The sequence below is a fragment of the Coregonus lavaretus genome, assembly GCF_964263955.1.
Source record: "Coregonus lavaretus genome assembly, contig: SUPER_35_unloc_2, whole genome shotgun sequence".
In the NCBI taxonomy this organism is placed as follows: domain Eukaryota; kingdom Metazoa; phylum Chordata; class Actinopteri; order Salmoniformes; family Salmonidae; genus Coregonus; species Coregonus lavaretus.
Window position 1 is genome coordinate 2,481,065 of NW_028167180.1, and position 17,281 is coordinate 2,498,345.

At 41.3% G+C, this 17,281-nt stretch overlaps 1 protein-coding gene across 1 annotated transcript; it reads left to right on the plus strand.

Moving 5' to 3' along the window:
• The first annotated feature begins 2,432 nt into the window (after nucleotides 1-2,432).
• LOC311110151 (sodium/potassium-transporting ATPase subunit alpha-1-like) lies at nucleotides 2,433-14,916 on the plus strand. The gene is made up of 20 exons (XM_084188706.1): nucleotides 2,433-2,552; nucleotides 4,687-4,746; nucleotides 5,118-5,321; nucleotides 5,453-5,566; nucleotides 5,653-5,787; nucleotides 5,878-5,995; nucleotides 9,174-9,442; nucleotides 9,555-9,998; nucleotides 10,449-10,641; nucleotides 10,758-10,933; nucleotides 11,027-11,163; nucleotides 11,320-11,470; nucleotides 11,568-11,736; nucleotides 11,833-11,987; nucleotides 12,169-12,292; nucleotides 12,678-12,823; nucleotides 13,720-13,853; nucleotides 14,063-14,164; nucleotides 14,463-14,554; nucleotides 14,766-14,916. The coding sequence occupies exons 1-20, from the start codon at nucleotides 2,523-2,525 to the stop codon at nucleotides 14,792-14,794; spliced, it is 2,982 nt and encodes a 993-aa protein (XP_084044832.1). The 5' UTR covers nucleotides 2,433-2,522; the 3' UTR covers nucleotides 14,795-14,916.
• Nucleotides 14,917-17,281: the final 2,365 nt, after the last annotated feature.

Here is a 17,281-nt window from a genome sequence, read left to right on the forward strand (position 1 = left end):
TTTTAAATACTTGAGGTCCTCAGTACTCATCTAAACATAACAGGTTCTTTACATCAAGGAGTGGACCATGGGAACCTGACAATATCAGGATGAAACAATTTATTTTCATTTCCAGCATCACAAGAATGACATCTCCATAGGCCTACATCATTCCGATACATCCATTCCAGAAGCTCTGTACAACTGTCCTACAAGACAGACCTCAACAGATGACAATATCAGATTTCCCACAGACAAATATCACTAGGTTTATACGTTTCATTCATATACTCAGACAATAATGTATTGTAACACTCACGGAGCACAGGAAAAAGGAGAGAAGGTCTAGGTGGAATATGGTCGCCAACGCCTAAAAATGTGGACGCCAACGCCTAAAAATAATTCCTATTTCTCATACTTACTTAATTAAAACCACCATCCCCACTCCCGTCCTCCAAAGGCACGCCGACAAGCACATCATAAGGGGATCCCCTGAATGACACAAACAGGAAGGTTTTTATACACAAGGCCACACCCTTAATTAACAATCACATACACCTGGCACAGGCAGACCAACACGGATGTGTTCAAAATAGGTTGACGGTTCTCCCCCGTTACAGATATTCAAATAGGTTTCATAAGTAGTACTTTCTGGGGATCTGTATTCAAACAGTTGCAGTCGCCTCCAAAGTAACAATTTCTTCCCCCCAAAAAAATAGTTACTTTCCACAAAGCATAGTTAAAACTATCGTTATCCCAGGGCTGGTTAACTGTAATGTATTTTTTGTTATGTGTCGGACCCCAGTAAGACTAGCTGTTGCCATTGGCGTCGGCTAATTGGGATCCTTATCAAATCAAAATCAATATGACCTTTTGTCTATATTCCCGGTTCTATGCAAGGGACAAAAACAATGTGTTCCAATAAACATGGGTCTGATCTGTTATTGGTCCTTATTTATTAATTCATGCAACAGTGGATCACCTCACTAAGGGAACATAGACATGGTCCCACAACCACAAACAGCCAGAGGTTTACTAAACAGACACCCACAGCCTTCCACCCTGCCTACCAAACCACAACCTCTCCTGGCATGTTTCAAGGGTAATCACTTCAAGAATCAATAGGTACATATCAATAATTTATAAGTACAAAAATGGATGTAGCAACTGCAGATTTCCCCTTCATCAGCTTTTCATGACATCACTCTGTATTCAGCTTCAAAGGGGCAGGATGGTGTTCTATTCAACCAGTAAGTCACAAAGTACGGCAGAGAGAAAGACCATGTTCTCCATTCATTCATTGTCCTCATCCTTTACCGTTTACTGGTTGGGTTATTTTTAACCCATTTGTTTTTAGTGAGAGTTCTGTAAACTTACGACTACCTTTATTTATTTATTTTATTTTATTTATTTCATTATGTTATCATGGAGTCAAACTGAGACCAAGGTCTCTTTTACAGATGAGCCCTAAATTACAGAAATCAAAAAATATAAATACAAAATTCAAGCAGAAAGAAAAACACTGTCATAAAAAACCAACACATTCATCAGTAATAAAGTCCTCAATCAGCTTTCTGAATTGACCTAGAGGCACAAAACCATTAGAATTAAGAACATTTTGAAGATTGTTCCACAAATACGGATTGCTACACAAATATCTACATGTGGCCGCTATAGTGACCCATAGTTGGATGACTGGTTGGGTTATTTTTAACCCATTTGTTTATTGTGAGTACTGTAAACTTCCAACTACCTACACATGGTATTGTAGGTGCTATAGAGGCAAATGGTTGGGTTACTGGTTGGGTTATTTTAAACCCATTTGTTTATTGTGAGTACTGTAAACTTCCGACAGGGATGCTTTCTTTATGGGGGCTCGCGGTCAAAATGACCTAGCTGTACAGGTGAAGATTGCCACAGATCCAACTCCTTCTCCCCAACCCCTCCCATCCTCAGCCCCCTCTCCACTCATCTGACTCATTCCTCCTGTGCACCTCCCCTTGGCCAGGTAAACCATATAAATATTCAAACCTCAGTTAGCTACCCAGGGAGCTCTTGGTTGCCTCGAAACGTGGAGAAAGAGGGAGAGAGACAGGTGTAGACGTGCAACAGGTGGAGTCTCTCAGGATAAGGAGGAAATAAATGATCTTTACAAAACCACTGGGATTGAGACAGCGGTGCAAGGATGGGGCTTGTAGTAAGTCTGCATTGCAATTTTAATTATCAGGATTTGGATTGACTTATTTTGTTTTCTTTCAACTTAACTAAAAACATGTTTTTTTTTGCAGTTCATACATGCAAAAAACGTTTAGCTCTATATTTTATGTTAATAGCTGCTTCTTAAGGGGATTTTATACATTTCTAAATTGAATTTCTACACCTGATTAGCAAAGAGGCACATTGATAGTTTACACCTCCTCTTCATTAACGTACCTTTTGACATACAGAAGGGGAAAGATGATTATAAACAGGCGGCAACGTCAGAGGACGATGGAAAGAAGAAGAGTGAAAAGCAGGTGAAGAAAGCCAAGGAGAAGACGGACATGGACGACCTGAAAAAGGAAGTTGACCTGGTGAGGAAAAACCGATTATTTATTCATTTATTCAATCTATTCATCTAATTTAGTTGACATGGACAATGCACGTTAATCCATATGCAATGTGTTTAAAATAGATACAGTGACATAGCTTCAAAAATGTCTGTATTTTCAATAAGAAAAGACAAAGGTGCACAGTAAACAAAAAAAGTTTTTTTCCCACATTAAAAAAGACTACGGTTTACTATAGAATACTACAGTACTAACTATATAATTCTATAGTAACCTGTAGAATACTATACTATACACTGTAGTATCCCTCAATCATGTGTAGTACTTACTATAGAATGTTGTAGTATACTTACTGTAGAATGCTATAGTAAATATGACAGTATTATTGGTTAAAGAAACACTGTAGTAAATACTACAGTAATGTCAGCAAAAACACTACAGTCTGCAAAAACACTACACTTTTTAAACTATATTAACTACTACAGTATTTTATTTGCATATACCCTGCCCATTCCATTCCCCCATATTTCAATGTGTGCCACCCATATGTAAGAAATTATCCGTTCAGACCCCTATCCTACCTACCTACAGGTTATGGAAAATGTTCTCTTTTAGTATTTCTTCAGTAGGTTTCCTGAAGGAGAAAGCCTCCCCTTCTATGTCAAAGATAATAAACCAAAATACTATAGTAAATAATACAGCAATGCAGTAATGTTATACGGTAATTTGGGCGGGGAAATAATTGCTGTATTTTGAATGGTACTGTAATTCCATCCCACAGAATACAGTACCATAACGTTTTTTTGGAGCCCCAAAAACCTTTTGACCACTAGTGGGTGCATGGTATTGTTGCTTCTGGCTCATGACCATATTTTGAGGCTTGCCTTGTAAGAGGCTATATTTGTTGCACCCGTTAGTGAGAATGTTGTACCAATTTAACTGGTCTGTGGTAGTAGTGCCCCATCAATTTCAAATGGATAGGGAACATAGAGTGGCAGTAAGTCTTCAACCTTTAACGGTTGAGCGTTTTGCCATGTCTTTTTGGTCTGTTTTGCCCTGTTGTTGCTGACAGTTTGGAAGCCTTTGTTAAGGCCTCTAGAAGTGCAAATGATATAAAACACCAAATATTCATTCATATGCTGTAATGTGTAAGCACTACCTAGCAGCTAACCTGCTTGTACCAATCCCATGTCATTAGAGTAAAACATTGTGAAATACAAACCCATTCTCCCCTCAATTAATTTCATTCATCCATTCATTCACTCCAATTACAGTCAGTAGTATTAACTTTTTTTTAACACATTTTTAACTTTAACTGTATATATAACTGTAAAACAACACATTTCATCAAACCTATCCAGTGTATGTGAAAATAAAACTTTATTTTTATTTTTATATTAACAGTATAATACAGTAAAATCTACGATAATTTACTGTCATTACACAGTACTTGCTCTGATACTTTATTTACATAACAGTAGGCAATATGACATTCAGTAACTTACTCACCACTAGCTGCCTGTAAATTACTGTCAAATGCATGGCAACCCCTTTACAGCGTAAGCCTATTAGTCTCTGTGGACAAGAAAAGGTGCAGCATACAACCTATCAAGCGTGTATAAAGCTCTTTGGTTTCTAGATTTGCATTTGGCCACTCATTTGCATTTTCATTTACATACTATTACTCTGCAGTGAGTCTTGGTGGGCAGTTCTAAAACCCCAATAGCCTACGTTTAAACTTTAAAGAAACATTAGCCTATCTTTGGAAACTGCTTTCTTGCCTGTAGCGGAATAGAAAACGGATATGTGCACTGTGCAGTACTTTTTCAGGGCAGGAATGTAAAATTCAGTAATGGATTCAGTCATGATTCAGAGCGATTCCATCCATCATACAGAAACGAATGACTCTTCTATGGTTTAGATTTAAATCTGTGCTGCATGACCTTGTCATACCTAGAATCAGTTCAAATTATTGGAGGAATGTGTTTCATAACTATATGTTCTGTTTACTTCTGCCAAGGGGGAAAGATTAGAGAACTACCTAGTTCAACAAGCTCTCTCTCTCTCTCTTCTCTCTCTCTCTCTCTCTCTCTCTCTCTCTCTCTCTCTCTCTCTCTCTCTCTCTCTCTCTCTCTCTCTCTCTCTCTCTCTGATTTAGGATGACCACAAGTTGACCTTTGATGAACTTAACAGGAAATACGGCACAGACTTAGCCAGGGTGAGTGAATATGTATGTGTGTGCATGTGTGCCTCCGTTTGTAACATTGAGAACCACTTGGATCAGTTGCTCCTAAGGATTACAGCTGACTGAAATTGGAAGAGTACTGAGGTCGTGGAGGTTACGGCACAAGGTCATAGCATAGGTAGAACTTCATCTGCTTTCAGTGTCATGATGAAATCACTATCTACCACTGAATCTTTTCATATGAAACGTATCTATATCTTCCTAACGTTTACACAGAGTTTGGAGTCAAATATATATTTTCCGATTGTGTGACATCCCTTCACTTACGCTGTGTTGCTCTTCTATCTGTCTGTCCTCTTTTCCATTTCCCCTCTCTCTTTCTCTCTCATCCCTCCTCCACCCAGGGTCTATCCTCGGTTCGGGCTAAGGATATCCTTCTTCGCGACGGCCCCAACACCCTGACTCCTCCCCGCACTACCCCTGAGTGGGTGAAGTTCTGCAAGCAGCTCTTTGGCGGGTTCTGCATGCTGCTGTGGATCGGAGCTGTGCTCTGCTTCATGGCACACATTATCCAGGTCACCTCAGAGGAAGAGCCGACCAATGCTAATGTGAGAATCATATAATCATAGAATTCAGAGATAATTTGAGACTTGACAAAAAAACACAAAGCCTCCAGTGATGGAAAGGGTTTTTCTACGTAACGATAACGCAATATTCTCATAATCTTTCTGCCTAACAGTTGTACCTGGGTCTTGTGCTCGCTGTTGTCGTCATTATCACTGGTTGTTTCTCATACTACCAAGAGGCCAAGAGCTCAAAGATCATGGACTCCTTCAAGAACCTGGTCCCACAGGTTAGACTGCATTTTCAAACACCTCTGAGAAGAACTTGATCATATAGTTACCTCTACAGATGTTAATCCTGTCATCTGCCTTGTAGCAAGCCCTGGTTGTCCGTGATGGTGAGAGGAAGAACATCAACACTGAAGAAGTGGTGGTTGGCGATATAGTGGAGGTGAAAGGAGGAGACAGGATCCCAGCTGATTTGCGTATCATCTCTGCCAGCGGCTGCAAGGTGGATACATAAAAATACATGAAGTCGTGTCACACACGTAAATGTCATTCATTCATTGTTGTATTGATGCAATTCTCTTTTCCCACTCAGGTGGACAACTCCTCCCTCACTGGTGAATCTGAGCCCCAAACTCGTAGTCCCGATTTTAGCAATGACAACCCCCTGGAAACCAGGAATATCGCCTTCTTCTCTACCAACTGTGTTGAAGGTAAATACCTTCTGTAACTAGCTGTAATTATTGAAAAGTTATTACTTAAAATTACTTAAAATGTATCAATTCGCTATTTTAGGATGGGATTCAGACCAGAGTTCCATGCGCATAAATGGAACTTTATTCTTTTTTTATGCACTCTCCTCGCTATTTGTATTCTAAAGCATGGGGAAACGCCAGAAATTGAGGTGTGTCTGACCTTGATTTTGTCCAGTAATAATTTCACCACCGTTACCGTCGAGGAATTCATGAATAAGGTCGAGCAAACTTGCCGGTTCTAAGTGGGAAAAGCATCTACTTTATTTTCCCCCAATAGAAGTAACAGCATTCTCCATACACTGTCATTTATAAATTGATAAGAGCTAATTGATAAGAGCTAGGTAAATGAGTGAAGTATGAAATATGTGCGGTTATGCAGAATTTTTATTGTATGGCCTCATAACTTGCAGGGATCAAATTTGGAGACACGCCAAATGAGATGACAAGGTAAAGAGTTGCGCCAAATGTAGCCATTGTGCTCTCTAGAACGTTTTAATCATATGCCCCAACGTTTCCTTTTTCCTTACTAGCCACTATATTTAACTGCCAATTTAGTGTTCGTTCCCTTCCTTACATTCGTATGATTCCATTACATCGTTTGATTTAGCCTAGCTTTATCTCGTTCCTCTGTAAACGCTGTCACGTCTTTGTGGCTGTGGCTGAGGGTCAAGTAATAGTGAATGCTATTTAATGAAGGCCAAATACAAATTGTAGTAAAAATAAATCGGGGGCATATAGGCTTGTTAAATCATTATGGAGCTCAAACCGATACTTTGATCTTGACGCACGGCGCAACACTTTGCACAGTTCCATGATTAGTGCGGGAAATTAGAGTACGTTTATTATATCATACTATTGTATACTATTCTCCATACTATAATTATAAAACTATTGTAGGCTAGACTACTTTCTACCTCACCACTGATTAACTGAATGTGGCAACTTTCAAAATTAATCAAAACACCTTTTTTTTTTGTACATAAAGGCTTTATTTTTTACATGAAGTAGGATTCATGATTTTCCCTAAACATAAATAATGTGTAAAATCAGTGTTTTAAAATTGACCCTTGAGTTCTGAAACAGAGACAAATATGCATATGTTTTCATGGCTATCTTTCTATATTCTGAACACATTCTCTACATTCAAGTCTTGTGGCGATCAAATTCTAATTATAGGTGCACAGTATTTAAAGAGATTGCTTTAGATAAATGAACAGAAAAACGAGTGAACAAAACCTCCCTGATTAAAATGGTAGGCCACCAAGTGGGTGTGTTTTCTGAGGTTGAATTAAATGTATTAAATGCACGCAAGGGAACCTTGCCCGAAAACCTTGTTAAGCACCTCCATAAGGTAAGTCTGAATACCAACTACTGAGAAGTGTGTAGGAAAGGCAGGCATATTAAACGTGTTCATTTGTCTGATTCGGCCTCTTTGTGATTCTAAACCAGGAATCATCAAATCATCAATTATTTTCTTGAGCAGATGGTCTGGGGGCCGGAACATAATTGGCTGCAAGAAGCCCAAACATATAATATTTGACTAAAACATCAACATTTCAAACCTTGCTTACATTTGTATATGATCACGTGTCTCTTTATTATGTGTGGGAATAGTTGTGAACACATTTCCCAAATTTAAATCACTTGGAGCTGATTTCCTGAAGGTTTTTACATTTTTAAAGTCCAACAATGAAAACTTTTGACTGGTACTGTATATATATACATATTATTATTATTTATTTATTTTATTTATATATATATTTATATATATATATATATATATATATATATATATATATATATATATATATATATACACTACCAGTCAAAAGTTTGGACACAACTACTCATTCAAGGTTTTTCTTTATTTTTACTGTTTTTGACAGAGTAGAATAACACATATGGAATCATGTAGTAACCAAAAAAGTGTTAAACAACTCAAGATATATTTTATATTTGAGATTTTTCAAATAGCCACCCTTTGCCTTGATGACAGCTTTGCACACTCTTGGCATTCTCTCAACCAGCTTCATGAGGTAGTCACCTGGAATGCATTTCAATTAACAGGTGTGCCTTCTTAAAAGTTAATTTGTGGAATTTCTTTCCTTCTTAATGCGTCAGTCAATAAGGAACATTTCAAGAACTTAGAAAGTTTCTTCAAGTGCAGTCGCAAAAACCATCAAGCACTATGATGAAACTGGCTCTCTAGAGGACCGCCACAGGAATGGAAGACCCAGAGTTACCTCTGCTGCAGAGGATAAGTTCTTTAGAGTTACCATGCTCAGAAATTGCAGGCCAAATAAATACTTCACAGAGTTCAAGTAACAGACACATCTCAACATCAACTGTTCAGAGGTGACTATGTGAATCAGGCCTTCATGGTCGAATTGCTGCAAAGAAACCACTACTAAAGGACACCTATAAGAAGAAGAGACTTGCTTGAGCCAAGAAACACGAGCAATGGACATTAGACCGGTGGAAATTTGTCCTTTGGTCTGGAGTCCAAATTTGAGATTTTTGGTGCCAACTGCTGTGGCTTTGTGAGACGCGGTGTGGGTGAATGGATGATCTCCGCATGTGTGGTTACAACCGTGAAGCATGGAGGAGGAGGTGTGATGGTGTGGAGGTGCTTTGCTGGTGACAATATCAGTGATTTATTTAGAATTCAAGGCACACTCAAACAGCATGGCTACCACAGCATTCTGCAGCGATACGCCATCCCATCTGGTTTGCTCTTAGTGGGACTATCATTTGTTTTTCAACAGGACAATGACCCAACACACCTCCAGGCTGTGTAAGGGCTATTTGACCAAGAAGGAGAGTGATGGAGTGCTGCACCAGATGACCTGGCCTCCACAGTGTTTTACACTTTTTTGGTTACTACATGATTCCATATGTGTTATATCTTAGATTTGATGTATTCACTATTATTCTACAATGTAGAAAATAGTAAAAATTAAGAAAAACCCTGGAGAGGGTAGGTGTGTCCAAACTTTTGACTGGTACTGTATATATATTTTGTGCTCAGAAAACATGGGGAGGCCAAATAAAACCTCCCGCATTCCAAATTCGGCCAGCGGGTCGCCAGTTGGGGAACCCTGTTCCAAACCATATTCTCCATGTTTGGTCCTTTCAGGAACTGCCAGAGGTATCGTCATCAACACTGGTGACCACACTATCATGGGTCGTATCGCCGCCTTGGCCATGAGTCTGGAAAGTGGGCAGACGCCTCTCGGGATTGAAATTGATCACTTCATCGAAATCATCACCGGTGTGTCCGTCTTCTTCGGCGTGACTTTCTTAATCCTCTCTGTTATTCTGGGCTATGGTTGGCTGCCATCCATCATCTTCCTCATTGGAATCATCGTTGCTAATGTGCCAGAGGGTCTCCTGGCTACTGTAACTGTGAGTGCTGATGAAAAGTAATGTTTAACAAAATCTTAATGAAAAATAACAACAAAACATATTTTGTCTCATTTTTTATTCTTTAACCCTCTGCTATGGATTTCCATCTTAGGTGTGTCTAACTCTGACTGCCAAGCGTATGGCCAAGAAGAACTGCCTGGTGAAGAATCTCGAAGCTGTGGAGACCCTGGGGTCCACCTCCACAATCTGCTCTGACAAGACTGGCACCCTAACCCAGAACAGAATGACCGTGGCTCACATGTGGTTCGACAACCAGATCCATGACGCTGACACCACAGAGAACCAGAGCGGTACCTCTTTCGACAAAAGCTCCTCCACCTGGGCTGCACTGGCTAGAGTCGCTGGCCTGTGCAACCGCGCCGTCTTCCTGGCAGAACAGAGCAACGTACCTATCCTCAAAAGAGATGTATGTGGTGACGCCTCAGAGACTGCCCTGCTGAAGTGTATCGAGCTGTGCTGTGGGTCTGTCAAAGACATGAGAGAAAAGCACCGCAAAGTCGTTGAGATCCCCTTCAACTCCACCAACAAATACCAGGTAACCACACGTTCTCTTTATACATAGTATCTGGTCAATCAAATCAAATCAAGCTTTATTTACACAGCACATTTCAGACATGGAATGCAATGCGCTTCACAGGAAAAAACAATGGACAAAAACAATTGAAGTAAAAACTGAAATATTTACAACAAACATAAGAGGATAAAAAAACAAAATATAACAATAAAAACTGACAAACTGAAGAAGTAAAATGTGTGGGTTAACAACGGGTTAAACTGTGATCTAAAAGGTGGTGTCATGGATTTAAAATCATGGATGGCTTTTCTCAATCAGCTTGTAACTGCCACTGGGTATCTACATCCAATACGCTGCCGGAACTTTACTTTACCAGGCTTACTGGTAACCTGCTGAGTTATTTTATTTTAAATAAAGTAAACCCTCTTCATGGTGTCATCTCATCAAAAAACAATACATTTCTTCCCTTAGCTCTCCGTTCATGAGAACAACACGGCCGGCGAGTCCAAGCATCTGCTGGTGATGAAGGGAGCCCCTGAGAGGATCCTGGACAGCTGCTCCACCATCTTGCTCCAAGGCAAAGAACATCTTCTGGATGACGAGATAAAAGCATCATTTCAGAATGCCTACGAAGCTCTAGGAGGGCTGGGAGAGAGAGTGCTGGGTAAGAGGGCACACACCAATATGGAAACATATTCATTCAAAGGTTTGGGAGCTAATGTACAGTCTTGAACATGCAGGATTTGTTCTAGCGTGTTTCTGACTCTGTGTCCTTTTCAGGTTTCTGCCATTTCCAGCTCCCTGATGACCAGTTTGCCGAAGGCTTTGACTTTGACTGTGAAGAGATGAACTTCCCCACTGAGAATCTGTGCTTCGTTGGCCTCATGTCCATGATTGACCCTCCTCGTGCTGCCGTGCCTGACGCTGTGAGCAAGTGCAGGTGTGCTGGAATCAAGGTATGGCAATATCATATTAAACTCAACACTCTTAGGCCATCACACATAACAGCCACTTTGATCAGACCACTCAACTTCCCTTCCTACGCTTAGGTTATCATGGTTACTGGGGATCATCCCATCACTGCGAAGGCCATTGCCAAGGGTGTGGGCATCATCTCTGAGGGCAACGAGACTGTTGAGGAAATTGCTGCTCGTCTGAAAATCCCAGTTTCTGAGGTCAACCCAAGGTATGTTGCAGTTTGTTTGGGATAATTTCGGTGTATGTCATCATACTTTCTACACTTAAAGCTGAGTGACAGAAACCTATATTTTGTAGTTTTGGGAAAAATACAAGCCAGTTATATTTAGCTTATATTTTAACTTTCCATCTTTGTGCCATGCAGAGATGCCAAGGCCTGTGTTGTCCATGGTGGACAGCTGAAGGACATGACCACCGAAGAGTTGGATGACATCCTGAAGCATCACACTGAGATTGTGTTTGCCAGAACTTCTCCTCAGCAGAAGCTGATTATTGTGGAGGGTTGCCAGCGTCAGGTACTATTTAGTTAATGAATCCATGCTTATGTGTCAGTCGGGATCATTGCATCTTTCGTTGCTAAGACCTTTAAACACCTCTCTTACTTATATACAGGGTGCCATTGTGGCTGTGACAGGTGATGGTGTGAACGATTCTCCTGCTCTGAGGAAGGCTGACATCGGTGTTGCTATGGGTATCGCTGGATCTGACGTCTCTAAGCAGGCTGCAGACATGATCCTCCTGGATGACAACTTTGCCTCCATCGTGACTGGTGTTGAAGAGGGTATGAGGAGCTCTGCCGATGACTATCAATCTGCTGTGTCTTTCCATCCTTCTGTCATCACCCTGACTATCCCTTCCACCCTCTATTTCCCCTCAGGTCGTCTGATCTTTGACAACTTGAAGAAGTCCATCACCTACACCCTGTCCAGTAAAATTCCAGAGATGACCCCCTTCCTCTTCTTGCTCCTCGCCAACATTCCGCTGGCCCTAGGGACCGTCACCATCCTCTGCATCGACCTGGGAACTGACATGGTGGGTCTTTCAGATGTGGATACTCCTCCTTTGTGAACAATCTGATCATGTGTTCTGGTGCATCACCACAAACAATGTCCGTGATCATTTCAGAGGTTGTTCGGAAGGTATTTTCACTAACATCGAAGTTAGCAACGATGTGTTTCTAATTTGGGTGATCTTTCCCATCGTTACCTTCAAGATCCCCGCTATCTCCCTGGCCTATGAACAAGCTGAGAACGACATCATGAAGAGACAGCCACGGAACCCCAAAACCGACCGACTGGTGAACGAGAGACTCATTAGTGTGGCCTATGGTCAATTTGGTAAGGCGTTAATTTGACCCTGCTTCTGTTTTGCCTGCCCTTTTAACGGGTCTTTTTGAGTTGTATGTTGACCAGTCTGTTTCATAGCACATTTACAATCTGATCGATGTCTCTTCACTGACAAAATACTCTGTCACACTTTATTAGGATAGTCCATCTGTATTATCAACAAAACATCATGCTAACAACAGACTATCTGTTGATAAGCAACTGCTTGCTACGGTTAGGGTAAGGGTAAGGAAAAGTTAGGGTTAGCGCTAGGGTTAGTAGATAGTTAGTTGAAATGTTACTGATGTTAGTCTGTAGATAGTCCCATCTGTAGATGCTCTACAGACTATCTAAATGAAGTGTTACCTAATACTCTCCTCCTTCTTCCTCTTCACAGGAGTGATGTTGGCCGCAGCCGGCTTCTTCACATACTTTGTAATCATGGCTGAGAACGGGTTCTATCCCATGGATCTGCTAGGTATCCGTTTGGACTGGGAAAACCAGTTTATCAACGACTTGGAGGACAGCTACGGCCAGCAGTGGGTGAGTACACAAATGCCGCTCTGCCTTTTGCTGACGCCTTACTAACGGATCCATAGAAATAGAATGAATAGAAAGGGCGTCTCCATTCAAGTCAATGATGGCATAATGGGTGAGCTGGCATGAGTATACCGGTCAAATTGTCAGGGTTATAGCTTCCTAGCCCGTTCTATTCATTATATTTCTATGAAGGGATTAGCATTAGCCTTGTTTTGAGTACCTTCTTGTGTGATGAGTTCTCCATTAGAGCTTTTTCAATCTCTCTCCAATTTTTTTCAAATGTAGTTTAGTCCAGTTAGTTTATTCCATCAGGAAATTCAAGAAAACTAAATAAATCAATAAATGTGATATAGTATTAAAAAACAAAGTTCAGAAGTCATGGCTGGGATTATGCATCAGGGTTGATGCACAGCTTGCATTTTGGATAGTCAGCGGAGGAAGAATCAATGGTCTTGAGAAAGAGGGAACCTTTCAGTCACTGCCAGAGAGGCAGACACAGACAGGTCCGTAGCCTCGGCAGCACAACTCACAACCCCCAACGTCCTCTCCGTGCTTTGGGCTTCGTAGACAGCTTGCTACTATTCCTCCAGAACTACCATTTGTACACTTGTGGATGCCGCTGCTGTCACTGGCTCACAGGCTCACCACACATTCATTAACAATGTAACACCTCCCCTCTTTCTCCTCTTCCTCTTTGTTCCTCTATCTGCCCACATCTCTCCCCCTCTCTCTCTCTCTCTCTCTCCTCTCTCTCTCTCTCTCTCTCTCTCTCTCTCTCTCTCTCTCTCGCTCTCTCTCTCTCTCTCTCTCTCTCTCTCTCTCTCTCTCTCTCTCTCTCCCCTCTCTCTCTCTCCCCCCCTCTCTCTCGATCTCTCTCACTCACTCTCCCCATCCTTCAGACATATGAGAGCAGAAAGATTATTGAGTTTACCTGCCACACAGCGTACTTCGTCGCTGTCGTGATTGCACAGTGGGCCGTTTTGGTCGTCTGTAAGACCAGGAAGAACTCCTTCTTTCAGCAGGGACTAATGAAGTAAGTACACACATCGACCTCCGTGGTCTTGGTCTAAGTCTGGATCCTAAGAAGTTTTTTTCCTAGGCTTGACTTCACCTCTGGTACACACACACACACACACACACACACACACATGTTCATACAGCCCTGCAACTCACTTCAAAATCAATATCCACCCTGTTGGTTTAAATTCATGAAAGATATTTTATTTTTCCTCCCACCTAAAGGAACCGTGTTCTCATCTTCGGACTTTGTTCGGAATCCGCCCTGGCTCTCTTCCTGTCCTACTGCCCTGGAATGGATGTCGCCATCAGAATGTACCCACTCAAGTGAGCAGTAGTCCCTTCAGATTATCTTAAACTCTTCTGTATACCAGCTTGGAACAAAGGTCACCGCCTGTTTTAAAAGATGAGTGGTAAAATGGGTGGATATGATAAAGGGCGGAGACTACTGCGGCCTCACAGGATCAGTTGGGGTTCACTAGCTAGCTGAAGTGTAATGGGGTTTACTGCCTAACCGAGAGAGAAAACGCAGCTCCCAGATTTACGCTCAATTTAATATTTTCTTTTCTTTTCCTTCCCTCTTTCCTTCTATTTTTCTTCTCTATTTCCTTCTGTTATTCCTCAGGCCTTTCTGGTGGGTGTGTGCCTTTCCCTACACCCTGCTCATCTTCATCTATGATGAGGTTAGGAAATACATCATGCGACGGAACCCAGGAGGTAAGTGCTCAGGGACTATGGACCACAACAAGTTGTTAAGCTAATGCCGACAATTGGCCGTCACTGTCAATTATTGTATAATAACATGACAATGACATGTAGGATTGGGAGTGCCGAATTATATCCTTTTGTATCATGGAGATTTGCAGTGTGGCAAGATGAAATCAAACTAATTCTGTTGTTTTTTTCTCTGAATTGTCTCTTCTTTCAGGTTGGGTGTACCAGGAGACTTACTATTGAGGCAAAGAGGCGGTCCCAGGATCACTCAATGTCACTCTGCTACAGTATTGCCTTATAATGTAATCATTCATTTTACAGTGACATTAAACCTATTTGCCTTTGATAGACAATTCTCAGACCTTACTTGATAGTCTATTCCTGTAGCGCTTTAAGAGTCTCGGTTGCACTTTGCTATTCATCTTTATGGAGTCAGATTGCATAGTCTTTATTACGGGTTGCATGCGAGGTCTCATCAAACATGAAAAAGCAGCATCGCACATCACAACTCCAGATCACCCTAAAAACTTTGGAGAACACACAGATCGATCTGGCGTGAAATGTGCAGCAAAAACAACAAGTCATCATGCACAATGCCAACAGTAGCCTATACCCGCAAATTGCAAAGTAAAATGCATTTAGGCCTACCTTTACTTGTAAATGAAGTCCATTTGTCTGTCCTTACATTAGAAACAGCTTCAATCAAATCATTCTGTATTTTGGTTGATATAGGCCTATCCGAAAACACGGTGGAAGTGTCTGGGTTCATCATTACCCCTAAATGCTTACTCTTGTTTCCCTAAGCATGTCTTTCTTCAAAATGTGACTGTTTTCCTTTAGGCTACCTAAACATGGGAAAAACTGTTATTATTATTAGCCTATACAAACGTGTAAAACGTAGTCAGTGCGTGTGAAACGAACTGTGAAAAAGAGCGCCAACATGTGATGGTCTCTGATAGAGATACAACTGTCCCAGCGCCCTGGCTAGAGGATGGAAATTACAAGTAGCTTCAAGTTTTTAATGTCACATGCACAAGTACAGTGAAATGCCTTTCTTTATAGCTCTAACCCCAACAATTCAGTAATCAATAACAATGTAATACTAAAATAACAAGGTAGAACAAAAACACACCAGATATAAAAATAAGAAATAAGAAGAACACGATAAAGTAAATAGACATACTATATACAGGGTCAGTTCCAGTTCCATATGTGCAGGGATACTGGATCGATAGAGACAGATACACAGTTCACACGTTTTTTTTTACTACAAGACACACACACACAGCAGACAGGAAGTGGACTAGTGAAAGTCTAAGTGATAGTGGTTTCTAGAACAGAGAGAGAAATACACAAATGAAATCAAAAATAATATTTTGTTTTTCACATGCTTCATAAATGACAGGTGTAGACGAACAGTGAAATGCTGACTGACGGGCCCTTCCCAACAATGCAGAGAGAAAAAAAGAGAAATAATAGAAAAATAATAACATGAGGAATAAATACACAATGAGTTATGATAACTTGGACCATGTACACGGGGTACCAGTACTGAGTCGATGTGGGGGGGTACGAGGTAATTGAGGTAGATATGTACATATAGGTATGGATAAAGTGACTAGGCAACAGGATAGATAATAAACAGTAACAGCAGCGTATGTGATGAGTCAAAAGAGTTAGTGCAAAAGGATCAATACAGATAGTAGGATAGGGTATTACAATGTGTTATATAGCAGTAAGGCTATAGCAATGCAGTGCTACGGTAGCAATATAGCAGGAATGTACATAGGTAGTAATGTACATGTAGCGCTAAGTAATTAGCAAAGGCCTAACAGGCTAAGCATAGCACAGGTTATAAACACACTATGTACAGGGGGCTAGGCTAACCTAACACACAATAGGAACCAGGCAGACTAGCATAGGAATCAACAGTTAGCACACTAGGCTAGTATGTCAAAGGCTGTGGGTTGCTATACACAGTACAGCTAATAGCATTGGCTAGTAGGGCTAGCATAGCATACAGCACAGCAGTGTAAACAATTGCATCTAGAAGTAGCATGCTAAGCTACCAATGCTAGGCTAGCATGTAAACAATAGTAAGGCCATGGGGGCAGCCATCTTGGGTTGCATAACACACAAACACGGCGGTTATCTTAAGGCCTTTGCAAACAATGGGCCAAGACTGTACTGCCTGGCTGAAGTACACAGGACTGGATGAATGGACTATGTAACATGATATACTACACCAGGATGTAACAAAGATACATTCACATCGAAGGTGGGTATAGACATGTAGTTACATAGTAATACACACTGGGCATAAATTATAGCAGAAGATCCCTGACTCTGCAAAATTGGTTATGTTGGTTACTGAGCAACTAAACACTCGTAGAGGAATGTCCAGAGTAAGGTTGAGCAAGGCCCATGAGGGAGAGGTCCACCGGTGACGCCCTCTCTTTTGGAACAGCCAGGAGGTTTGTCAACTTTCTGTTGACTCCTGGGGCTGCAGTGAGAGACTGAGGAGCTTGCCCTCTCAGAAGGGCTATCAGGCGTCCACCCTCCTAGCAACCTCCCCTACCAACCAAACAGCGTGGTGAGGGGTAGAGGTGTGAACAGACAGTTTATAACCTGGGGTAACCTCTGCTGCGGCTAGAGAGTCTCAAAGTGTGTGCCTCTAACTCCCAAGGTCAGAGAAAGGGTCTGAGAGAGGGTTTTGTACAATCTGTGCCC